General features: G+C 40.6%; 1 protein-coding gene and 1 long non-coding RNA gene across 9 annotated transcripts in view; one reads left to right on the top strand and one right to left on the bottom strand.

Moving 5' to 3' along the window:
- The window catches only part of LOC140718436 (uncharacterized), a 36,175-nt gene that overhangs the window by 2,393 nt on the left and 8,394 nt on the right, over positions 1 to 25,388 (top strand). The window contains exons 2-5 of one of the 2 annotated variants that reach the window (XR_012096692.1): positions 1,359 to 1,430; positions 17,013 to 17,187; positions 18,859 to 18,986; positions 23,074 to 23,477. This is a non-coding gene — a long non-coding RNA (uncharacterized lncRNA). Of the gene's footprint in view, positions 1 to 1,358; positions 1,431 to 17,012; positions 17,188 to 18,858; positions 18,987 to 23,073; positions 23,478 to 25,388 lie in introns of those variants that run through there. The other variant, XR_012096691.1, reaches the window with a different exon arrangement.
- tp73 (tumor protein p73) overlaps positions 510 to 25,388 on the bottom strand; it is a 228,472-nt gene continuing 203,593 nt past the window's right edge. For 5 of the 7 annotated variants that reach the window (XM_073032166.1, XM_073032170.1, XM_073032169.1 and 2 more), the window contains 9 exons: positions 18,766 to 18,881; positions 17,624 to 17,733; positions 16,915 to 17,057; positions 16,259 to 16,347; positions 13,975 to 14,099; positions 12,167 to 12,309; positions 9,217 to 9,373; positions 8,366 to 8,459; positions 510 to 7,128 (listed from right to left, as the gene is read on the bottom strand). In XM_073032166.1, coding sequence (XP_072888267.1) covers positions 6,826 to 7,128; positions 8,366 to 8,459; positions 9,217 to 9,373; positions 12,167 to 12,309; positions 13,975 to 14,099; positions 16,259 to 16,347; positions 16,915 to 17,057; positions 17,624 to 17,733; positions 18,766 to 18,881 — 1,280 coding nt within the window. In that variant the 3' untranslated portion in view covers positions 510 to 6,825. The remainder of the gene's footprint in view (positions 7,129 to 8,365; positions 8,460 to 9,216; positions 9,374 to 12,166; positions 12,310 to 13,974; positions 14,100 to 16,258; positions 16,348 to 16,914; positions 17,058 to 17,623; positions 17,734 to 18,765; positions 18,882 to 25,388) is intronic. The other 2 variants (XM_073032167.1, XM_073032172.1) reach the window with 2 other exon arrangements.

A 25,388-nucleotide genomic window follows, 5' to 3' on the forward strand; every position in this document is an offset into this window, starting at 1 on the left:
TCTGTGGTGGTGAATCTGACCTGGGAAGGTTACACTGCTGTTGCTTAACTTGCCAGCAGATTTTACAGCGGTGTTGATGGTAATCCAATGCTTTGAGATGCTTCCAATATCGCTGTGTCTCTGGTATAGAGTGTGGATCACACAGTTCAGCTTGTTTGAAGTCTTGAATTTAAAACAGTGTTAAAAATATTTTTGGGAGACTTGAAATCTCGATTTAATCTATTGAGTGGAAGACCCTTCCATCCACTCACTGATGATTCTACCTGAAAGGAGTTTTGCACAATGCAGTCAGTGTTCAAAATGGAATCTACAGCAGCATTTTGTTAGATCCTTAGTTGGAGCAGATTGGGGGGTGGGGTGGAAGAGTATTTTAATTTGCATCTGATCTTGGCTCTTAATTTAAATATTCCTGAAGCAAATCTGTCTTCAAGACATATTTATGTTGCAAAAGTGACTAAAGCAAGCAGCTGAATAGAAATTCTGGAATAATGACAGACTATGTCACAAAGTACAGGATCCATGTGCTTTATTGTGATACAAAACATCCTGAGACAATTTCAAATGATACATTACAAATAAAAAAACTACACAATTACAACTGGTTTGGAATATAAGGTAACAATTAATACTGGCTTAAAAAGCATTAGTTGACATTGAAACTATTTTTAAAATTCTTTAACATTTAAAGCAATAAAGTGCTTTAAATTGATACTTTTCAGAGGTGTGGGGTCACACAAGTGCCCAAAATGTAATTTTACAGTGTGTCCACCAGATTATGACTGAGAAAGAGCTCCTAGAATTGTGAGATCATGATACAGTATTTTAAAAATAAGTTGCAAATTGTTTCTGGGTACTGATTGCTGTTGGATTTCCATGTCTTAAAAAAAAAAGAAAAAAAATGGGTATTTTTCCACCTCAGCCCCCTTTCACCCTATGCTGGGAAAAGTGCACCAGTGTGTGTGAGAGACTGAGTCATGGGAAGGCTAATTTCATGATTGTTGTTTTAGCAATTGAGTTTAAAGATGAGACCACAGTGATCTACAGTGCTGGAGCCTAAGCAGATTCTGGTCAGTGGACAGGGTGGGAGGAAGCAGAGCCGTTTTCCCTCTTCAAGAAGAAACCATTCAGTTCTTGACTACGGCAGGGATAGCATCACGTTTTAGTCTTTGGTTGACACAGGGTGATTCTTGGCATGACAAAAGGTAGTGCCTTGGCATTTAGAAGAATGAGAAGTAATATAAATAGAACAAGGCAGATGCTGAAAGGAAATTTCCTCCTGGAGAATTTCAGATGAGGGAGTGCAATTGTGGGATGAGGGACAACCAATTTAAAAGTTAATATTTTTTTTCTCTCAAAAGATCATGAAGTTTTGGAAAACTCTGCAAAGGGAAGCTATGAATACACTAAAGGCTGAGGTGTGAGGTCCACAGGTGAGTCAAGGGTGATGGGGAATGGGCAGGAAAATAGGGCTGTGGTCAAGATCGGAGATTCCATGAATGGCATGCAAAACTGTTTCACATGCACTTCAGTACATGTGACAATATTAACCCGTAGGGACCAGATAGTTAATTTCTGCCTGCCTACCTTAAGTTCTTAACACTCAAACCATTTGATCTCCAGAATTAATTGTAATCAGTTGAAGGCCAATTATGTCATCATTGATAATAAAATCACCCAGAATTTGCCTGCCCAGTGGCCTCAGCTGGAAACTGCATGTGTCCAGATGTCAGTAAGAGCAGCAGTAGTTCATTGGTCCGTAGTTTAATGACTTACAGGCATTCATTACTTCTTGAATCCAAGGTACAGGTTAAAAAATAGGGTACCACAAATAATTACCTTTCAGACAGATGGAGTGAAAATGCTGACTGTGACCGATGATAAATACATCTGTGTTCTATACTTCACTCATTTTGATTGTACGAGTAGTTCCACAGCTTTGAAAATAAATCAATGTTTTGGCAGCTAAGTCTTCAATGGGGAATTGATTGTGTGATTCTCTAAAGGGTAGTCTAGAGGAAAACTGGGGCTGATGTGCGTACAACCTCGGGGTTTAAGCAGATGTTTCCTCATGTTCTATCCATGCAACATCTAATCTTCAGTCAGCTGGAGATACAATTCCACTATTATAATAAACTGATTAAATTTTATTTTTTAAAAACAGGAATGGGAATATAATTCCTGAAACCCTGTCTTTATCAGTTGATTTGAGATGAAGCAGACACAGGCTCCTCAATGTATAAACAGCCCTTGTAAATGGCTCTCAGATTAATTCTATCAATTTGTTCCTTGTGGTTCATTGGGCAACATTTTCACAGCAAGTGGGTCACCAGCTGGATTGAAATAGTACAGTGGAAATTTAACTGGGACTTGTTAACCATTTGGGTATAAAGGGTGCATGGAGCAACCTGAACTTCAAGGTCACCACAATATTAACTGTACAATGCCAGTGCTGCCAGCCGTAACCAATCTGGTGCGGTATATTTACTTAGCACAGATTCTTAAACAAGGAAATGGGATATTATTCACCTTTGATTCATTGCAGTCTTTAAAAAATTACAGAGGTTATGGTTAAGAGTTCACACACATTTTACAAAGACCTTCCACATTTCTGTCCCAAACTTGTTTATTGTTAAAACATGCCTCCCTAGTTGTGTGATTTATCCCCCACCCTTCCCTTTTTAAATCTTCTGGCTATTCAAGGCACTGTGCCCACTGGGGTAATGGGATTACTAAACCTTCTGGAATTATCAGAAAAATAAGTATTAATTTGCCATCTTTCCATCATGATTCAATAAATAATAATCAGGACTTTAAAAGGCATTTTTAAAATCGTTCTTGAAAACTTCTATTAATAGCAAAAGTATGGTGAGCAATGGGGAGATTAATGTCACCTGAATGGTCGCATCATTCGATCATTTGATGGAATAAAGTCGGACACTTTATTTTTGGAGGTGACTGCTGTCAACTTTTACATAGAAGGTGGGCCAGTTACACTTCAAAAACAAAGCCACTCTACTCTGCTCCACATATTGTGTTTGCAACTGGCCAAGCCAGTGTTGTGGGGGTCTCTAAAAGCAGCCTGCCACCACCTGGTGTTGACAACAAAACAGAGACTGCAGATGCTGGAAATCTGAAGCAATACATGCACAAAATGCTGGAGGAACTCAGCAGTTCAGACAGAATCAATGGACTCCTCCATAGATTCTCACTAGCCTGCTGAGTTCCTCCAGCATGTTGTGTGTTGCATCTAGCATTGGCTGTACTCTGGGATTAAGTCAGGAATTTTCTAACCATCAAAACAAGACAGTCTAATTAAAAAAACTATGCATGAACCAATTTTCCCCTCCTTAATTTTCACCTATGCCCAAGCAGGTGGAGCACTGATCCACTGTTAAATTTTATCCAGTGACAAAATGAAGACCAGAACTTGAGGTGAAGTACTGCCACCACCTCTCCACACAACCCTTTTCTTCCTCTAATTGGGCCGCCCATTTTAACAATGGACAGTTTTGTAAATAACTTGGTTGACACCTAGAAGAAACAAAAAGACATTTATTCGTCTCCCTGCAGTGTGACCCACTGGGAACTTCCACCGTCCATTATTTACCCTGTTTTTTAGCTGAGAAAGAATGAACCGTGCTTCCAGGAGCTCAGTCTTTTCCACAATGGGACAGAAGCAATAGCCACTGGCTCTAAATGCAACACTGCAGCACTACATGCAATAAATTTGACTGCATCTGCTACAGATGGCTTGAGGAATTTTTCTTCCATTAGTTCATTGGGATAGAATTGCCTTGCCCTGCAAGGTGTGTACATCACAAAATGCATCAAAAAGGAAAAAATATATATATTTACATATTGTTTAAAACCGATGAAACAACACGTTTTCAGTGAAAGTCTTAGTAAGATTTTGCACAAGAGCTCATGATTAAAGTATTTCAATTAAAAAGAAATTAACATGCATTAAAATACCTGAAATTAATTGACCTGGAAATAGTCTGGGACAGAAAGAGAAGGGTCAGAAACTGGTCAACAGTGCATTAAGTTTCAGTTTACAACAAAATGCTGGGTATTTTCTAACAGGTCTGGCAGTGTCCATGGAGAAAGAAGAATTAATGTTTCATCTGATGAAAATCCATTGACCTAAAACATTATCTCTGTTTCTCTCTGTGGATGCTACCAAACCGGCTGGGTATTTCCAGCATTTCTGCTTTAATTTCAGTTTTCTAGAGGCAAGTTTTTGTTGCCTTACAGCTCTTTTTATATGTCTGTTCTGTCCTCGGATAAAATTAGTTGAAATCCAGCTTCATCAATATGAGTTAGTGTGCAATTAGATCTAGAAAATTACAGACCAATGCATCCTTGAGTGTTATAGGTATGATTCCTTGCCATCATGCATACATGATGGAGTCTCACTAGTGACTACACTAGAGCTGCCATTAACTTGTGTTAGAGCTACCTTACTCACAGTGGGTACTGCCTTTCAAGGGGTTCCCATAGATCAGGGGTTCCCAACCTTTTTTATGCCATGGACCCCAAACATTAAGCAAAGGGTCCGTGGATCCCAGGTTGGGAACCCCTGCCAAAGATGAAGTTTACAGATCTTTCAAACTGAGGATTTTCTTTCCTAGCTAGAAGATTTAACCAAGCATAGAATTCCAAATTAATTTGGGGATTCAAGGGCTATTTTGGGGCATAGTTTATGTGTCACATGTTGCAATGATATTTCCAGTGAACGATGTATCTGATGTGGAAATCAGTTGATGATTCACAGGTGAAGCCAAATTAGAATGCTGGTGTTTGTGTGCTTTTTTCTGGTGGGTGAAGTTTCCTGTTGCATCAATAAAGTATTATCTATTGATTACACATTAAAAATAGGCCCTGCCTCACCATGAATAATGGAGTATCAAATGCATTCAACTTAATGGACTACCTTAAGATGTTTCACTCTGGAGTAGTGGAGGAAGATTAAGCAGTGAGTATGGCTTCAGAGTAGTGTAGGAAAGGGCCTGGAAATCAGCTCAAAGAAACAATTTTCAGCTCAACATATTAGCCTTGGATGAGCTTCCCAAATCTCAACACGAGGTCCTTGAAAGGCAGGTATTTTGAAATAGTTCTTAGATGGACAGCAACTGTTCTCACCTATAGAGAGCAGAGGATAGAGATGTTGGATTATCAGGATGGAGGGCTGATGTTTGAATGGGGCAGAATCTGGCAAAGCTGGTGAAGAGAGCTGGAGGAGTTGAATGTGACAGTATGAAAGGTGCAGATGAACATTTCAGCAACCTGTGTGTGTGATGAAGACAGCAAGATGCTGCAGCAGCTAAAGGGCAGGTTGAAGGACAGACTAATGTGTTTAATGGTTAACCCAGGATTGAATGGAAAACTAAATGGTAGAAATTCTTTTTGGACAAAAATAATAAACTGACAGGCGAGTTTAAACTCAGACTAGCTTTCTTCTCCACTGACAGGCAAGTCTAAACTCCCCCGAGCTTTTGTCCCACTGATTGTTTGCTCTGGATTGGGTCAGGAGCTAACTTGGTACACTCTGTTACAAAGACATGCACATTGGTCCCTGTCAGCCTGGCTCAGTTTAAACTCAACTGGGTGAGAGGAAGGCGGGTGACAGTTTTTAACATTTCTGGTGTAGAATGTAGGAAATGGAAGATCAGGGGGCCACTTTAAGGAATTGTATTGTATTGAGATTAACACTTTATATAATACATGCAATGGAATAATGTAGAAATGCAAACCAATTTGAAGCAATGGGTGTACTTTTTGGCAAAAGGAAACAACAAATACTCATGAGAAATATTAAAATCTTTGGAACATGTTTAAAGGGGCCCCCTTTATTCCAGTTTCTACTCTACACTTGAAACATTAATCTAGACTGTCACTTAACAAGTTCTTATGGTCCTGCTGTATATTCACAATATTTTCATTTTTAAAAAATATAAAAATGCTAGATTTGTAAGATGTTGTCATAATCTAGTGAGGCATCAAACTCCTCTCTCAATAACACAGATGTCCTTAGCCTTTACAGTATACCCACAATGAAGGCTTTACCCACCCATCCTTTTTTTCTTATCTGTTAACTTTGGAGTACCTCTAAGACTATTTTCCTGTGTATTAAGACTGGAGCTCCTTGACGAAGAGGAGAACTGCACTGTAGGTGAAAAGTTTTCAGTTCAAGTAGACGTTACATTTCAATACACACTTAGTTCTCATCATCAAAAATTTCCTGTAATGTCAAGAGTCAACAATATTATCAATTGTGGAAATCAACAAATGTATGAATACACAGGAAGGATGGAGTAGAGCTGGTCTGCTAGTACACTGTGCTGACAGGCCTGTTGAATGTTCACAAATATTTCTGGCAGTCCAGCAAAGTGTGAGCTGTGCATGGCAACAGTTGGGCAGAGCACGAGGAGGAATGTGACAGATGCTATGCTCGGAGTAAACAAGAAACATTGCAGACCCATAATCAATGATTGATGGAGTATGGTGGTGGATGTGCAAGTGTTAACTGATTGAAAATATTGCAAAGATAGAAGGCAATGTGAAAGAGGGAAAAAAAATTGAGCATTCAGATTAACTCCGAGAAGAGCAGTGAGACGACCCCACGTTTGATTGATAAGTGAACTCCTCTGTTCTGCAGCGTATTTAACCTGCCTGGGCAAGGAGCAACCAGGAACAATGTTTGTAGCATTATAGCAGGATTGGTCAGCTGGAACAGACACTCCAACCTCCCTCAGCTTATTTTACAACAGTCAGTGCTTTTAGCAACGCGAGATGCTGCAGAGCTTCCTTTTCCCTTTCCTGTGTTTAATTTAGCTCACTCTCAGTAAACTCCTCTTTGATTGACGGCTTTCGCGTCTTGCAGTCAGGCAGGTCGAAGCCAAAGTCTCCCCAGTCGTCGCCCCGGTTTGGTATGGTGATGGTGTGACGCACTCGGAAGTGGACAGCCTCCATCACCCGCTGACGTTGAAGCTCTCCACTGATTGTGGCGGTGTTGTTGCTGGATCTGATCAACTGTTGTGAGCTGTAGTCATGCCCCTGTTTGAACTCCTGAAGCCCCCTCCAAATCAGAAGCCTATACTGGTCTGGAATCTTTAATGCTCCAAGATCCTAATGAAAAATAGAAGGATGTGTTAAAAGCTGTATAGCAGAGTGTACCAGGATGCTTCAAATTTACTCTCAGCTTCTGGGCATGGGAGGCAAGCCTGGCACTTATTGCTCACCTCTAGTAGCAGAGCAAGCTGAAACAGAGACTCCTGCTGGAAAATGTGGGTGAGGATGGGTCTCAATTGAGTGATATCACTGTGGCTGGGTAATCTGCCAACATTCACTGTCTAGATCTTCACATGAAACAACCTAGCAGAGGCTGGATATCAGGCAGGGACATCCATGCACCTGACCCCTGATGTGGGATATCCCTAACTTAGCTTCTTCCAGTTTCTCACAGAATAATATGGAGGTTTTATTGGGAGGGATTGTGGCTGTCACTAATACAGTGAATCTGGGATAGCTCCCAAATTAACATGGGGCCCACCTGCTCCAAAGAATACTATTAGAAAGGAAATAGAAAAATGAGGACAACTAAAAAACCACATAAACAAAATTCGGAGAAGTAGAACATGGCTTATTTACTGCAGACGGGGCAAAAATTGTTCTAATAAAATCAGGGCTCTCTCATAGTTGGTTGATAAATGTAGTGTGCACCTGACCTATATAAGCCAAAATACTAAAGACCTAATTACCAGCATACATTGGGTTAACTGATCCCAGCAATACAGAGGTAGTGGTGGGAGAATGAACTTCAGGAATGGGGACTCGTGCTCCTGATCACTATCTAGTGTTCCTCTGTGCGTTTTGGACAAGCATGGGACAGGCCTTTCTCGTCCAATGAGCCACACCACCCAGCAACCCACCTACTTAATCCTAGCCAAATCACAAGACAGTTTACAATGGCCAATTAACCTACTAATTGGTACGTCTTTGGAACGTGGGAGGAATTCGGAGGAAACCCACATGGTTGTGGGAGAATGTATAAGCTCCTTACAGATAATGTCAGAATTGAAATCCAATCTCTGACACCCTGAGCTGTAATAGCGTCACGGTAACTGCTATGCTACCATGGCACCCGCCAACATTCACTGTGCTAGGATTTCTTGACAACGTGTTTCTCCAAACAGGTGTGGGTTGGCTTAAAGACACAAGCATATAACCTTCTGGGGGGGGGGGTCTGGTATCCCACCAACCCACACAGTACCCTCTACATTGTGAACTTTATCACTGTCCAAAAAGGAAGGGCCCCATCTGTCATTCTCTTCATTTATAACACACAAGTATTTGTAAATAGTACCTCCATGGAAAGGTTCTGCAAGTGGTACATAGTCTGCAGCCCTTGTGAGGTGAAATATTCCAGACAGTTAGGGCAGCCCAGACCTGTTAAAAAACTATGAAAGAAAATTCAATAAATACAACAGTCATAAAATTGAAAACAGGCCTCAAAGGAAGAGGCTGACTAGGAAACTACAGGTTTATTGAGTCGAATGGGCTGACCAAAAACATGTAACTTAATTGAGCAGAGAATAAATAAGGGTTTATTAAAATTAATGGATCGGGGCATCTTAGGTGATAGTGTGTACCCAATCAGTACCCACATTAGTTATTCTCACTGATCCAACCTTCGCTGTTGACTCTGCTGCCAGTCACCTTCTGATGCTTCTCCCGTTTTAGTCACCTTCGATCCTCAACAGTGAATGTTGGCAGGCTTGACCTTTACAGACAACACAGCCAAAACTGATTGTGTCCTCACTCAACGCATGCATGTGCTCCATTTCCAGCAAGAGTTGTTGATACATGAGCAGGGGGAGAGACCTGGTAGCCCTCTCCCCTTCTCAAATAGGGGAGGCCTCAAGGCCCTCTAAACCACCACTGCAGCACTGGCTGGGATTGGCTAACTGAGCAGGTCAAGTATTGGACAAAACCCTTACTTGTTCCGCTACTCATTGGGCAAAAATGCTAAGCGACTTAAAGAGCTACATCTGTTTTTCTGAGGAAAAATCGAAAAGAGAAAACTATAGTTATGTTGCCCAGATGATTTGAAATCACATGTTCATTAAACAATATCCATTCTGCAAAGAATTGCACACATGACATTATCTGGCTTACCATGGGAGATAATGTGGTGTGACAGAGGGGACAGCTTACCTGACGAGAGCAGGGTCTGCATTGTAGGGTGGGGGCGGGGTGCAGTGTGAAGCAGGCCCCATGCCTGCTGACTGAGAGGAATTCCCTCCATTCATGTTTCCATTGTTTGGGATGTGATGATGGTGGTGATGGTGGTGGTTGTTCATTATACTTGGCCCTGAAAGAGAAAAAAATCTTCATAATCTTTTGCCTATTTGTTAGTTGGTAATATTGGCCAACATTGTTCAAATTGTTCAGTTCTTCATTTACACCCTACTGTTTCCTCAGATTACTGGATTAGACCATTGACAGACACAAGATGCTGGAGAAACTCAGAAGGTCAGGCAGCATCTATGGAATTGAATGAAACTGGGCAGAGCTCATGAAGGGTTTTGGCCCAAAGTGTTAACTATTTATTTCCATAGATGCTGCCTGACCTGCTGAGTTCCTCCAGAATTTTGTACGTGTTACTCTGGATTTCCAGCATCTGCAGAATCTCTTGTGTTGGTAGAAAATTGATGCCTAATATTGGGTGGAGTAGTGCTGCTTATTTCTGTGTTGAAGATGAAGTCATGCATTTGTAAAACATGATAATAACTACTTTGTCATTTAGAATCAGTCTGGGAATTTTACTGGACACCCCACTCTGCAAGGTGCACTTGCCTGACTGATAGGTTTTCAGTGTCAGGTGTATCATGACAGTATTCTTTGTGCAGCACTTCAAATTAATCTGTTATCCAAGGATCAACTATCTTCAAGTCACTCCTGCAATAATCATGTTTCTATTGCACAGTAGTCTGTCAAGGTTCAGTTCTAACCTTGGGCCCACACCATGTTACTACTAAACACGGCACCTAACCATCGTAACCTTATACCAATCTCACAGCCTCGGTCCCTAAACCGCCCCAATGCTTCCAAACTCTCCAGATTTCAGCTGCAGCAGCCTGATCCTTAGTTGCACACACCCCAGCACCTACCACCCTCCTATAGTCTCAGCTCTTTGACCATGTCCCCTACTCCATCAGTTGTGACCCGAGTTAGCCACCCGTTCCCTCTACCAGCTCTAATCTTCTGATTGTCACCTCCACAATGTATGTGGGCACACTTGCCTCTAATGGAGTATTACAATTTCTAGTCCAGTATTTTTAATAAAAATACCTAAATATCCTTTGAGAATTAATATTACGGAGTGATTCTGCAACTGAGGAACTGCATCTTATGAAATCCCTAGTGTGCACATGTTAAATGCACCATGCAGAGGAATCATTTTCCTATGTATGAAGCAGGCTGGTAATTTCACAATGCCAGGTCCTAATTGTACACAGAGGGAAAGACCAAGTTTGGATGGGGGCTCCTTCTCTGAATGATTCTCGCTCTATGTCTGTTTAAACTTTTCTATATTTTATTATAAAACTACAGAAGTAGATAAAGCTATAAAATTGTTCTTCTTCTTTTGCTTCTTTCAACCCTCAAACAGCTCGGATTGTCAAAGCGTCTGCAGCGGACTGGAAGTTCAGAGTGAAGCTGAATAGGATGGAGAGATTGGTGGCAGTGCCATTTGAAGCACTGGCTAGAGATGAGGATGTGATTGTGACAGGGATACAGAGTTTGTGGAGAGGATTGGGAGGGCCACAGATGAGCATTTCCAGTGGCTTATACAAGGCTGAATTTTAGTGTCGAAACAGATGAAGTCGGGGTAATGCTAGCTGCCCTTCCCATAGGCTGGCATGTTAATGAGTCCTTAGAGGACAGAGTAAAATAGGACATAATTGGTGATGGCTCTAAATGAATGGGGAAGAGTGAACACAGATGTAATATCTTTTATTCTCATCTCCTCAGGGTTGGTCAACAGAATAAATGTGGTAATCACTTCCACACTAGGTGCCACAGTTCATTCTTTATGCAGACAGGACTGAGGGCGGTCAAGAGGCCCATCAGAATGTGGAGAAAATGGAAACCATAAGATCATACAGTGTCATTATCCGGGTCAAAGTATGTAGTGCAATCAAACAGGACACAGATAGCGTCTTCAGTGGTTTTGTGTGGGGAGAATCAAACATGGGAGACTGGAGGTGGCATTTGAAAGAGAATGCTATCACTCACTAAGGAAATGGAACTGTTTACAATGTCAATTGCCATAGGGCAAAGAATGGAAACCGAGTAAGGAGATTATCTGTTGCAGAATAAAGAAGTGGCATCAGTCTTCTCGAGGATGATCTGGAGTATTGACAGTTCAGCAGAGGAGAGTGGTGTTTAATGACATGACATGAGATGAGGTGACAAAGCCAGTGATAACTACATCCACCTTGCGCCAAATGTGCTCCAGTTTGCTACAGTGGACTTGCAGTGAATATGGACACTAGACACAATAAAATATGTTGGCTAGGAATAGATAAAGTGTTTGAGAAGACCGAAGAATGTACAAGCATTGCTCTAAGTGGAAGAGTGAAGACTTGCAGTTAGTTGGGCGCAGTTCTAACTGATTTGGAGAGAGCTTTTACTTCAAGTGCAGATATAGCAGTAGACAGTGCTGAAAGGCAATAGGGTACCTGGAAAAGGAGTGAAATAAGGAACAGGGCGGAGATGATCTCATGGATGATGAAGATAAAGCTGGAATGCAGCTCTGCAAGGACAATGTTATACATGTCACAATTGCGACACTCCTTACTTTCTCAATTTCCCACACTTCCCAAAAATATTTAGCCTGAATTACTTTATTTCATATTCTTTAAATCTTGCTCTATGATTGGGTTTAGACAATAAAATGAACCAAAACGTGAGGACACTAAAAATGAAAATCTAAAAACTGTAACTGCTGAAAACACTGAGGTGGATTGATGGGATGAATATCATTGGGTTATGCGGGATATGTTCTATGAATGAAAGAATGGAAAAGCATACATATTCTAGTCTCAAGAAATGCTGATCATTTAAATAAATGATCCTGGCATATGTGATCATGCTGACTTACCAATATGTCCATGGGTGGCTGAGGTACTTGGGCTGTGCTGGGAGGACTGTCCCACCAGCTGGTTGACAGAGGGCAGTTTGTTCATCATATTGGGTACCTTGTTTGTGGGGGGTATCACTGTGCCATAAGATGAAGACTGCTGCCTGCTCAAAACAAAAGAAGGGTAATTTGGAATAGTTTGCAGTATTAGTAAAGAACACTGGCTTCATTCATTATGCAGGCACAAAAATCTGACTTTCGTTCCGTGTACATTCAGTAAACTTGTACAAAAGTGGAAGATACAGGGCTGTAGAGAGTGTTAAGATCCCAGGTTCAATTTTCATGTTATAACAAACTAGTGAGAGATAAATACAGCAGTTACCAGTCCTAAAAGTGATTTATAGTAACTGGAATTATGCTACTGTATTTTGCTGGGTTCTTGGCAACTAAACACACTTACTATGTTCTATAGGTCAGTTGTTGAGAGCGCCCTCTTCTTTGTGGTGGCGTGTTGGGGAGGAAGCATTAAGAAGAAGGACGCCTCACGTCTTAATAAGCTGGTAAGGAAGGCGGGCTCTGTCGTGGGCAAAGTACTGGAGAGTCTAACATCGGTAGCTGAGCGAAGGGCGCTGAGTAGGCTACGGTCAATTATGGAAAACCCTGAACATCCTCTACATAGCACCATCCAGAGACAGAGAAGCAGTTTCAGCGACAGGTTACTGTCGATGCAATGCTCCTCAGACAGGATGAAGAGGTCAATACTCCCCAATGCCATTAGGCTTTACAATTCAACTGCCAGGACTTAAGAACTTTTTTAAAGCTATTATTAATGCTTTTTGAGTTAGTGATTTAGATGCATATCATATTATTACTGAGTTAAGTATTGTATGTAATGAGTTTTTGCTACAACAAGTGTATGGGACATTGGAAAAAAATGTTGAATTTCCCCATGGGGATGAATAAAGTATCTATCTATCTATCTATCTATCTATCTACTCTCATCCTTGACTGTTAATGACTCAGTCCTGGTTTGGCTATATTGCAATTACTGACATGACTGTGGAGCAGTGATTCAGTGAGTAATTATACCAGTCTCCCATAAACTTGTGAATTGTTTGGTTCTGTCTGACAGTTGTGCCTCACACCAAAAATGGATTCTGACCAAAGTTAGCGAGGAGCATGCTTCCTTCAGTTGGATTTTCTACAATAAGTGAAAGCGTTTGGTTATGAGAGAGATTTGGGAATGATAATTAGGGAGGGAAGGAAATTTCAGAAAGGACTCCTGCTGCAATATGTGCAGAGTCTGCATGTTCTCTCAGTTACTACATCGGTTTCCTTCAGTATCCTCCCACATCGCAAGTAAATGGGAATTGGGATTTTAATTAGCCATTTAAACTGCTCTTCCCCTAGTGTGTCAGTGAATGTTGGAATCTGGGGGTGTTGATGGGAATGTAGGATGAATAAAATGGGATTGGTGTAGGACTGGTATAAATGGGTGCCTGATGCCAGTGTGGACTTGGTGTAGGATTGGGTTAAATGGGTGCCTGATGCCAGTGTGGATGGTGTAGGATTGGGTTAAATGGGTGCCTGATGTCAGTGTGGATGGTGTAGGATTGGGTTAAATGGGTGCCTGATGTCAGTGTGGATGGTGTAGGATTGGTATAAATGGGTGTCTGATGACACTGTGGACTTGGTGTAGGACTGATATAAATGGGTGCCTGATGGCACTATGAATATGGTTGCAGAAGGCCTGTTTCTTTGCTGCATCGCTCTATAATTCTACAGGACAGTAACAGTCAGCAGAGGTCGTTAGGAGTGTGGGTACTCACTGTCGCTGCAGCAATTGCTGTTGCTGCTGCCGGTAGGAGTCAACAAGCTGCTGAGGTACCAGTTCCATCAGCTCCAGGCTCTCTTTGATCTTCATAAGGATTTCAAAATTCTCTCGGCCTCGCACCTGGGAGAAAATATCAAGACCATCACACATATCACCACTGCGGTTCTGAGGATTTTCAGTTTTCTCTATCTACCATTAGTCAGACAACATTTGTAGATTAATCTTTGTCTTCACAATCTTCAGCAGAAAATCACCAGATAAGAAGAGAGAATCTCTTCCCCTTATTAGCCTGAAACTAAGTGTAATACCCACCCTACTTGCATCCAAGGCTGAAATCATTTAACGAGCGGAGTTCAGTAGCATTGAGGGAATTAACTAAAATTGTAGGGGCAATTCATATTACTGAAGGAAAGCTGGAAATGAATAGGTATGCTTCACAATCATAGCACTTTGATCCTTTTATAGACTGTAAAACAATATATTGAATTTCATTGTGGAACTAAATTATAGGATTTATAATACTGCCACTAAGTCCCAAATCAGAAAATTTGCAAGGGACACAATATGCATTTTGTATTCCCGAGGTGACAAGTTACATGACTTGCTGAATCCTTCTCTATACATCTGTGATTCTCTGGTTAGAACCTTGTGCTCATTATACAAACAACTCTGATACTGGTGCACTAATTGGCACTTAACCAGTAATCACAGCATGTAAAGCCTTGAGGGTAACAGGTCTGGGGACCAGAATTATCAAGCTGTTGCAAAAGGGATGTTCTTCTGAGAATGGAAACAAGACATCTTGTGGGATAAAACACAAATGCATTCTGTTCCTGACCTGAGAACTGTTTGATGCTGATACTGGAAAGGGAAAAAGTTCCTTTGCTCAACACATGAGTTTAAATACAAGAGACCCTGAAAAAGGAATTTAAGATGATGATGAGGAGTCAACACACTGCCTCTGATGTAGGCATAATGCCAATTTTATCCTGCCTACTAATTATGACTGCAGAGTATAGATGTTAACTGCACTGTTGAGTAGATTCTTGGTATGGCATGGGGTTTAAGATGATGCAACACCACTTGAAGTACTATTGTTAGGAACATGCATTTTTATCCAGGTGAGGTAATTGAGAAACATATTTTGACTTAAGAAAAATACAGTAATTGCACAACACTGAAGAAAATGTGCTTTACATTATTCTAAAACTGAACTGAAAGTCTTGATTAAAAGCAATAGCCTGTGTTCCGGGGACAAATTCCCTGAAGAGAATGAACAAGTTAGCCTTGGCAGAAAGTACCACAACTCAGGCCCTGAGGATTTGTTTAGTGTCACAATAATACTAATTTCACATGCATGGCCAAAACCAGTATCTTCAAATGTTCATCAATAATTACATCACTGCCTCAGAAACTTCTTAATGTGGTACACATTGCAAAACAGTATCTTATGTTGAACTTGTAAAGCATTTGTCAATTATTCAACTATATCTGCCACAGCGCCTTAACATGATTTGCCGGTAGTCAGAGGGCAAGGATCAGGAGGTACTAGGTCCCTGAAGGCTAATCTGCTTCCGGATAATCTTAGGAAAAACTTGACTGGGCAGGCATTGATCGATATAAGTGCTGGGCCGAATCGATGTAGTGGGGCCCCAGGCCCAGGAGTGTATTGACGTGGCAGGGCCTGGGTCTGAGGGTGAGGAATGACCTGAAATTTGGGTGATTTAAGTGCCAGGCCAAATTGAAAAGGTCAGGATGTCAGATCTGGAGGCAAGGGAAAGGCCGGTTTAGCTTGCTGCTCCATGAGAATTACTTGACTGGCTTCATGGCTGTGGACCATCTTTCATGAACTTCCGTTCTGAATGTTACTTGTTTACTTTTATTGTTTGCATGATTTGTGTTTCTCTTCTGCACAGTTTGATGCTGTTTTTAAAAATGGGTTTATTGGTTTTCTTTGTTTTATGGACACTTGTAAGGAGATGAATTTCAAGGTTGTATCTAGTATACATGCTTTGATAATATATGTACTTTGAATTTTCCTTGCCCGTGCATGAAGTAAAGAGCATTCTGATGATGCAGTTGCTATATTCCACTAAGCAAATTAAGTCCTGCTTAGGAAATCTTCTCTTTAAATGTGTAATTCTACTGCCATTAGAAATGATATTGACTTGGTAGTATTGTAAAGGGAAGCAGAGAAAATCAAGGAAAAAGGAATGTTTTGGAGGAAGCGAAATACCACTCAGTAATTAGATGGCGAGAGGAATGATGGAAATACTCACTGGTACATAGAAGAACTCCTCATCTCCATGTCTCCTTTTTTTAATGCCTGCATTGGGTCCCTGTGCTGCTTGTGGTGCCTGTTTGAAGGCTGAAACACAGCAGACAAAAGCATCCTCTCATAACTCCAACCTTTCTTAAACTATGTAATTTCAAACTCCATCAATTACACATGGCCTATATGTCCAATGATCAAGCTTTGTTGATTTACATTCCACAATAAGTTGAAATAATGTATCTTGCTGACAGTATTCTGTATGAGATTAACATATTATAATGTAGTAATATACAATATGTGTACCTCTGCAAATGAATATCAAAGAGCCACAAATTCCCACCTCTGACCTTAAGCACCCCTCAGTATGCAGAAACTCTAATGCAAATAAAGAAAATAAAGCCCCTGGTCTGGTCAGTGTGAAACTGGCAAAGATCTGAGAGCAGAACCAGGCTCTGCCAATATAACAGAGATCCATTAACGATAAAAACAGACAGCAATATCTGGAGATACCAAACTACTAAATATAATTTATTTGGTCACGACACTACGATTACGCATCACACCCACCACCACGACAACTCAGTCTGGTTAATGACCATCCACCTAATCCCACACATCCCCAAGCAGCTAGCTCATCTGTGCCCAGACCGGCAAACTTACTGCGTTTGTTACCATTTCCGTTTTTTGCTGCGCTCTCATTGATGGCTTGCTGCTCACGGTAATGATCCTCATCCGCTTTCCGATCTCTTCCTGGGCAGGCACAGATTCGACCCTCAAATGACCGACGTCCAAGAACCTGACCACTAAGGGAGATACCAGGAGTGGTTCACTCAGTGTGTGATTTTCATCATCAAGACTCTTAAGTCTTTATTGTAGATAAATTCTTCAATGCATTCCACAAAGAAGAAATAGCACTGTATCTTTGCTATCTTGGTAAGTAAAATCCCGGTTAAAGAGGTGGGGTTGACAGCATGTTAATTATGGACAGGGAGATGGACAAATTTCTAGAGGGAGTTCATAAGTTTAAGGGAAGGGCAGCTGAAAGTGAATAAAGGATGGGACCTGAACAGGAACGGCAAAGAGAAGGACCGATGGGCTTGGAAGGGGCTTTATCTTGAGAGGTGACTGAGACAATATTAAGCAATGCTACAGAGAAATTTGTAGATAAAAGAAGTTTAAAAATAATCCTTGGGCAGAGTGACTATTAGCAAGGATAAGAACGACAGTTTGGTGTGATATAATGTAGAATGGAGCAGGAGAGACGGGAATAACTTTGAAATATGGATAGATTTAACTCACTGTTGTGGCCATTTTTCAGTCTGCACAGTTTTATTTTCTGAGTAGTTAATAGATTGGAATGGATACTCACTCTCTTGTTTCCAAGGTAATGATGATGAGGATGGGTCTTCGATTCATTCCACCCACACAGCTGCTATTACACATGAAGTTGTAGAGAATTGTAGTGAACTCGGTTCCAACCTGCACAGACCAGAGGAATCAATCACCAGTACACAACCAATGCTAATCAATAATCAGCATCATAATATAAGCATCTTCAATGAAAATGAATGAAAATAGGAGTAATCTCAGATCTCCATTTTCATTATTTTATAATAACAACCTCAAAAGCTATGGAAATATCTCTTACCTCTCTCCTATAGTCATCCTTAACCCTAAGGGACTGCCTAAGAAAGCTTGATGTCACTTACTAAATTTAATTTGTTCTCTTGTCTAAGTCTCATTGGTATTCTTCATTATTACTTCTTTCCACAAGAGTTTCTCAATTTAACAAAGAATAACATTATAGAATTTAAAAAATCATTTCCTCCTTTCAGCTGCTTCCTCACAGTGCCTGCTTTGGTGTTTAGCAATACTGACAAGCACCAAACATGCTATTTATAACTAAAATCTTTCAGCATGCAGCTGGTATACCACCTATTGTTGAATGTTGACAATTTGCTTATTAGCTATTTTTTTTCTAAAAATTAAGTGATGGCTGGTTAAATATTAGGTTTTTAGATTCCAGCAATACGTAATTATTTCATACTTGCCACTAGGTGTCAGTAGAACCTTAAAAGTCCATTTGATGGGATTTTTGTGCATAAAATGTGGCTGAATGATCAAGAAACCAGCTCATAATTTTAAACATAAAAGTAAAAACATAAGTAAAACATAATTTTACTTATGTTAAATATGTCTGCAATACTGTGACTTACCTTACCCTGATTTTCCTTTATATTGTTGACTGAAAACTGGTTGACCTGGTCCATCTATATGATCTGTTTAGATTAAATATTAAATCAACCATGGTCCATTACCCTGGTTCATGGGTTCGCAATATCTGACAACAACTTAGATTATGCAAAGAACTCAGCTGAACTTACTCTCTACTTGATCACACTAGGCAAAAAATTATGTTTCAGTCTTTAAGTGTAAATGAATGATTTAGTTTGGTGCTACTTGCTTGGAGATGAACTCAAGAATTAAAGACGTGTAAAGACTGCAACGTACCTGTGGGGGTTCGAATGGTACCATGACACTCTGCCGCCCAGTGACAGCATCATCAACATACTGAGCCAGATTGTTTCCTTCCACCCTGATCAGGTGACTGGCCGGAGCAGACTGGCCTGCAAGGACAGCAGTGACAAACAGGCTATAAAATGTGCCCAGGAGAGTGCTGACTAATGAGAAGTCAGTGAATATTCACTCAGAAAGAAGGACCCTACAAAGACGTGAGTATATATCCTAGACGTTTAGGAATAAGAACAATTTGTTTCTTGAACCAACCTGCACGACCCTCAGTATGCCAACACTATGACCACTTTGCACAACAATGGACATTGAGACCATAAGACATAGGTGTAATTTGGCCCAAAAAGTCTGCTCCACCATTTCATCATGACTAATTACCCTTCAAACCCCATTCTCCTGCCTTCTCCATATGTAACCATATAACCATATCACAATTACAGCATGGAAACAGGCCAGCTCAGCCCTTCTAGTCTATGCCAAATGCTTACTCTCACCTAGTCCCACCAACCTGCACTTAGCCCATAACCCTCCATTCCTTTCCTGTCCATATATCTATCCAATTTTACTTTAAATGACAATATCGAACCTGCCTCTACCACTTCTACTGGAAGCTCGTTCCACACAGCTATCACTCTCTGAGTAAAGAAGTTCCCCCTCATGTTACCCCTAAACTTTTGCCCCTTAACTCTCATGTCCTCTTGTTTGAATCTCCCCTACTCTCAATGGAAAAAGCCTATTCACGTCAACTCTATCTATCCCCCTCATAATTATAAATACCTTTATCAAGTCCCCCCTCAACCTTCTACGCTCCAAAGAATGAAGACCTAACTTATTCAACCTTTCCCTGTAACTTAGGTGCTGAATCCCAGGTAACATTTTAGTAAATCTCTTCTGTACTCTCTCTATTTTGTTGACATCTTTCCTATAATTCGGTGACCAGAACTGTAAGCAATACTCCAAATTAGGCTTTACCAATGCCTTGTACAATTTTAACATTACATCCCAACTCCTATACTCAATGCTCTGATTTATAAAGGCCAGCATACAAAAAGCTTTCTTCACTACCCTATCCACCTGAGATTCCACCTTCAGGGAACTATGCACAATTATTCGAAGATCACTCTGTTCTACTGCATTCTTCAATGCCCTACCATTTACCATGTATGTTCTATTTTGATTAGTCCTACCAAAATGTAGCACCTCACACTTATCAGTATTAAACTCCATCTGTCATCTTTCAGCCCACTCTTCTAACTGGCTTAAATCTCTCTGCAAGCTTTGAAAACGTACTTCATTATCCACAATGCCACCTATCTCAGTATTATTTGCATACTCACTAATCCAATTTCCACCCCATCATCCAGATCATTAATGTATATGACAAACAACATTGGAACCAGTACAGATCCCTGAGGCACACCACTAGTCACCGGCCTCCAACCTGACAAACAGTTATCCACCACTACTCTCTGGCATCTCCCATCCAGCCACTGTTGAATCCATTTCACTACTTCAATATTAATACCTAACGATTGAACCTTCCTACCTAACTAACCTTCCATGTGGAACCTTGTCAAAGGCCTTACTGAAGTCCATATAGACAACATCCACTGCTTTACCCTCATCAACTTTCCTAGTAACCTCTTCAAAAAATTCAATAAGATTTGTCAAACATGACCTTCCACGTACAAATCCATGTTGACTGTTCCTAATCATACCCTGTCTATCCAGGTAATTATATATACCATCTCTAAGAATACTTTCCATTAATTTACCCACCACTGATGTCAAACTTACAGGCTGATAATTGCTAGATTTACTCTTAGAACCCTTTTTAAACAATGGAACAACATGAGCAATACGCCAATCCTCCGGTACCATTCCCGTTTCTAATGGCATTTGCAATATTTCTGTCAGAGCCCCTGCTATTTCTACACTAACTTCCCTCAAGGTCCTAGGGAATATCCTGTCAGGATCCAGAGATTTATCCACTTTTATATTCCTTAAAAGTGCCAGTACTTCCTCCTCTTTAATCATCATAGTTTCCATAACTTCCCTACTTGTTTCCCTTACCTTACACAATTCAATATCCTTCTCCTTAGTGAATACCGAAGAAAAGAAATTGCTCAAAATCTCTCCCATCTCTTTTGGCTCCACACATAGCTGTCCACTCTGGTTCTCTAAGGGACCAATTTTATCCCTCACTATCCTTTTGCTATTAATATAACTGTATTACCATAACCTTTCCCGCCCTGACTAATCAATAACCTATCAGCCTCTGCCTTAAATACACCAATGATCTGGCCTCCACAGCTGCCTTTGGCAATGAAGTCCACTGATTCACCACCCTCTGACTAAAGAAATTCCTCTTTATCTCTATTCTAAAAGGATGTCCCTCTATTCTGAGCCTATTCTTAGACTCCCCCACAACAGGATATATGTTCTCCATATCTACTCTATCTAGGCCTTTCAACATTTGATAGGTTTCAATGAAATTCCCCCCTCATTCTTATAAATTCCAGTGAGTAAAGGCCCAGAGCCATCAAATGGTGCTCATACAATAACCCTTTCATTCCCGGAATTATTATCGTGAACCTCCACTGAACCCTCCTCAAAATCAGCACATCCTTTCTTAAATAAGGGGCCCAAAACTGCTAATAATACTCCAAGCAAGGCCTCATAAATTCCTTGTAAAGTCTCAGCATTATATCCTCACTTTTATATTCTAGTTCTCTTGACTGGAATGCTAACATTGTATTTGCCTTCCTCAACACCGACTCAACCTGCAAGTTAACCTTTAGGGAATCCTTTATGAGATCTCCCAAGTCCCTTTGCATCTCAGATTTTTAAACTTTCTCCCTGTTTAGGAAATAGACTATGCTTTAATTCCTCCTACCGAAGTGCATGACCATACACTTCCCAACACTGTATTCCATTTGCCACTTCTTTGCCCATTCTTCTAATCTGTCCATGTCCTTCTGTAGCCTCCCTGCTTCCTCAGGATTACCTGCCCCTCCACCTGTCTTCGTATCATTCACAAACTTGGCCACAAAGCCATCAATTCATTCATCTAAATCATTGACATATAATGTAAAAAGAAGCACTCCCAACACAGACCCCTGTGGATCACCACGAGTTACCGGCAGCCATTCAGAAAGGCTCCCTTTATTCCCAATCCTTGCCTCCTACCAATCACCCAATGCACTGTCCCTGCTAGTATCTTTCCTGTATTACCATGGGCTCTTAACTTGTTAAGCACCTCCTCAAAAACCTTCTGAAAATCCATGTAAATAACATCCACCAATTCTCCTTTGTTTATCCTGCTTGTTCTTTCCTCAAAGAATTCCAACAGATTTTTCAAGCAAGATTTTCTCTTAAGGAAATCATGCTGAGTTTATCATGTGCCTCCAAGTACCCCAAAACCACATCCTTTACAATCAACTGCAACATCTTCCCAACCACTGAAGTCAGGCTAACTGGCCTATATTTTGCTTCCTTCTACTTCATAGCCTTCTTGAAGAGAGGAGTGACATCTGTAATTTTCCAGCCCTCTCGAACCATGCCAGAATTTAGTGATTCTTGACAGATCATTACTAATGCCTCCACAATCCCTTCAGCTACCTTTTTCAGAACACTGGGATGTAGTCCACCTGATCCAGGTGACCTGGCTACCTTTTAGTTTTCTAAGCACCTTCTCCCTAGTAATAGCAATTGCACTCACTTCTGTCCACTGACACTCATGAACTTCCAGCATACTGTGAGTGACTTCCATAGTGAAGACTGTTTTTAATTTTGTTTTAATTCTGTTCTTCCTTGCATAATTTTGTATTATTTATGTTTTTCTTGTAAACGTTGTCTCTAATGCTAAGTGCCTGTGATGCTGCTGTACATTGCACCTGTGCACACATCTACTTGTGGATCACTGGGGACCTGAGTCACCCCAACCACAATCTATTCCAGCTGCTACCATCTGGGAAGTGGTACCGCAGCATAAAAGCCAGGACCAACAGGCTCCAGGACAGCTTCTTTCATCAGGCCATCAGACTGATGAACTCATATTGATTTGAGTGTATTTCTATGTTACATTGACTGTTTTATTTATTATAAATTACTATGAATACAGATTGCACATTTAGACAGAGATGTAACATAAAAATATTTACTCCTCATGTATGTGAAGGATGTTAAGAAATAAATTCAATTCAATTGTGCAGATGACAATAAACTTGACTTAGATATTGACTAATTTACTCAATTTTAATATTTATTTATTTATTTTCTTTAAAGATACAGTGTGGTATAAGCTTTTCTGGCCCAACAAACCGCACCACCCAGCAAACCCACTTATTTAACTGTAGCATAATCACAGGACAAGTTATAATGACCAATTAATCTACTAGCTGGTACATCTTTGGAATGTGGGAGGAAACCTATGCGTTCATGGAAAGGACATACAAACTCCTTACAGATGGTGCCACAATTGAAGTCTGAACTCTGATGCCCTGGGCTGTAATAGCATCGCGCTAGCTGCAATGTTACCATGGCGACCCATCTATTTCTAACAAAATATGAATAAATAAAGTATTGACAGTACTAACCAAGATAAAATTTCCCCTTCTCTCCTCATGTTGGAATACAAAGCCATAAATGCACTATAGCTTCATCTGTCCTACCCACAGCAATTCTGTGTGCATGTCTCTCGACAGATATCGATGGCGGGTTGTCCACAGACAAACTTTTGTGTGATCCTATCTTCATGGATTGCAACTACAGTGTGACCCTGGTTTATTTTTTCCTTCACCAGTCCAAAAATACAGAGATCAATTGGCGTGCTGCCTAGCAAAATCAGGGCAGATTGGAGATGAAACTACCAACCTTTCTCATCTCTCTTGCACTGGTACTGTATTATCATATCTGGGGAATCCCAGTAAGTTTGTTAGGAAAACAGGGCCTGACATCAGGATGATTAATTTTCACCAATGCTTGCATTATTGCAATGTGTGTGATCAGAAGGGACAAAGGATCAGAACTACAATATCCACAGAGTAAATGCAGCAAGAAGCTTTCAACTGGAGATACTTTAACACTGTGTTTGCAAGTAGATTTTACCAACCTTGGTAAACACTGGTAGTACAATGAGCTGTGCTACGGCTGCTTACAAAGCTTACACAACTTGTCTGGCAGATATAATACAGATGGTAATCATAACAAAGCCTTATCTGCAGATGACTGATAGGAGGAGTAGATAAACGTTTAGTTTGCAGACACAGCTGGCTGCAACTTTTCTTCAGAGTGTAGATGTAAATGGCAAATTACTGTTCTTCAGTAAAGGCTTGCCATTGCGCAAAAAACTGATTGGGTCATTTCTGCAAAGGCTGAATTGTAAAGCCTCGGCAATTGTTTCATCTCCATTTATGGATATAGTCCAATTGAACCACTTACTAATATTTAATCGTGAAGATAGGGGGTCACATGTACAACCCCATGTATTCTGAGTTACCTGTGCTGCTGGGGTGAACACACCCAAGTATTGTCCAACAGCTCAGTTAGGAGAATCAGAGGGAGAGTCATATCCAGGTTACATCACTGATCAATTTGCTTTCTTGTCTGACTGACTCCCTAAGCAGAGGAAGCGGAGGAAATCTGGGCAAAGACAAAGAAAGAAGCTGGGGAGAAAAATTCCCAATTCCTGATTTTTCAGCTCAGCCCCTTACCCCAACAATTTTAAAGTTAGTTTTGTTTTGATTTATTTTTAGCCAATGTGGTTTATAAAGTGACAAGAAGTTTAGATAGTTAAATATAAATTTGGTTTGGATAGAACAGAGAGAAACTTTGCATGTGAATAGGGAAATATATCACACACAAGGGAGTTGATATGAGTCGAAGGTTTATTTGTAGTAATAGGAGGGACAGGATGTTGTGTAATGGATACACCATCTTTTGGAGGGTAGGATAAAAGAGCTGAAGGGAGCTAATAATTGAGTATAGAGAATGGGCTTATAGCTTCCAGTTAATATGGGGCAGCTAATCTTCAGTAGAATGTCAAATACAGGATAAAAAGTAAGCACAAATAAATAAAGCACGTTAATAGATCAGTCAGCATTCTTATCTACAATTGCTATTCCTCTCTGCGCCTTGTGGTGCATTGGGCGGCAACCTTGCCGTTTCTTTAGCACTTTTGTCTGTTTTTTACGAGGTCGAGTTGCCAGCTTGGTGCTCAACTCCAACACCTAGCCTCAAGCAAGTTTTAATCCAAGGCAAGTTATACTCCATTTAATTTTTACACTCCCAAGAATTACTCACTCCAGAGATGGTGGGCTACAACTTGGCTTGGTGAAAGGGGCTGTGTTCATTGGAGATGGGGGTGCCTACCACTGGAAGTAAGTTTGTGGGACTCACTCTTGGTTGGTGGTATGGTATGGCCTATTATTTCACTTGGACATGCAGCTAACACTCTTAAGGGATTAGTCCCCATATTTTTCAGGCAAAGGTGGCTGAATGAAAGAATTAGGCTCTTCCGATGACTGGATAAGCAAAAACACAAAATTAAAGAAGAAAGCTAAAATCAGCAATGCTGTGCTCTCGGGCTGAGCATCTATAAC

Source organism: Hemitrygon akajei, chromosome 29 (assembly GCF_048418815.1).
Source record: "Hemitrygon akajei chromosome 29, sHemAka1.3, whole genome shotgun sequence".
Taxonomy (NCBI): Eukaryota; Metazoa; Chordata; class Chondrichthyes; order Myliobatiformes; family Dasyatidae; genus Hemitrygon; species Hemitrygon akajei.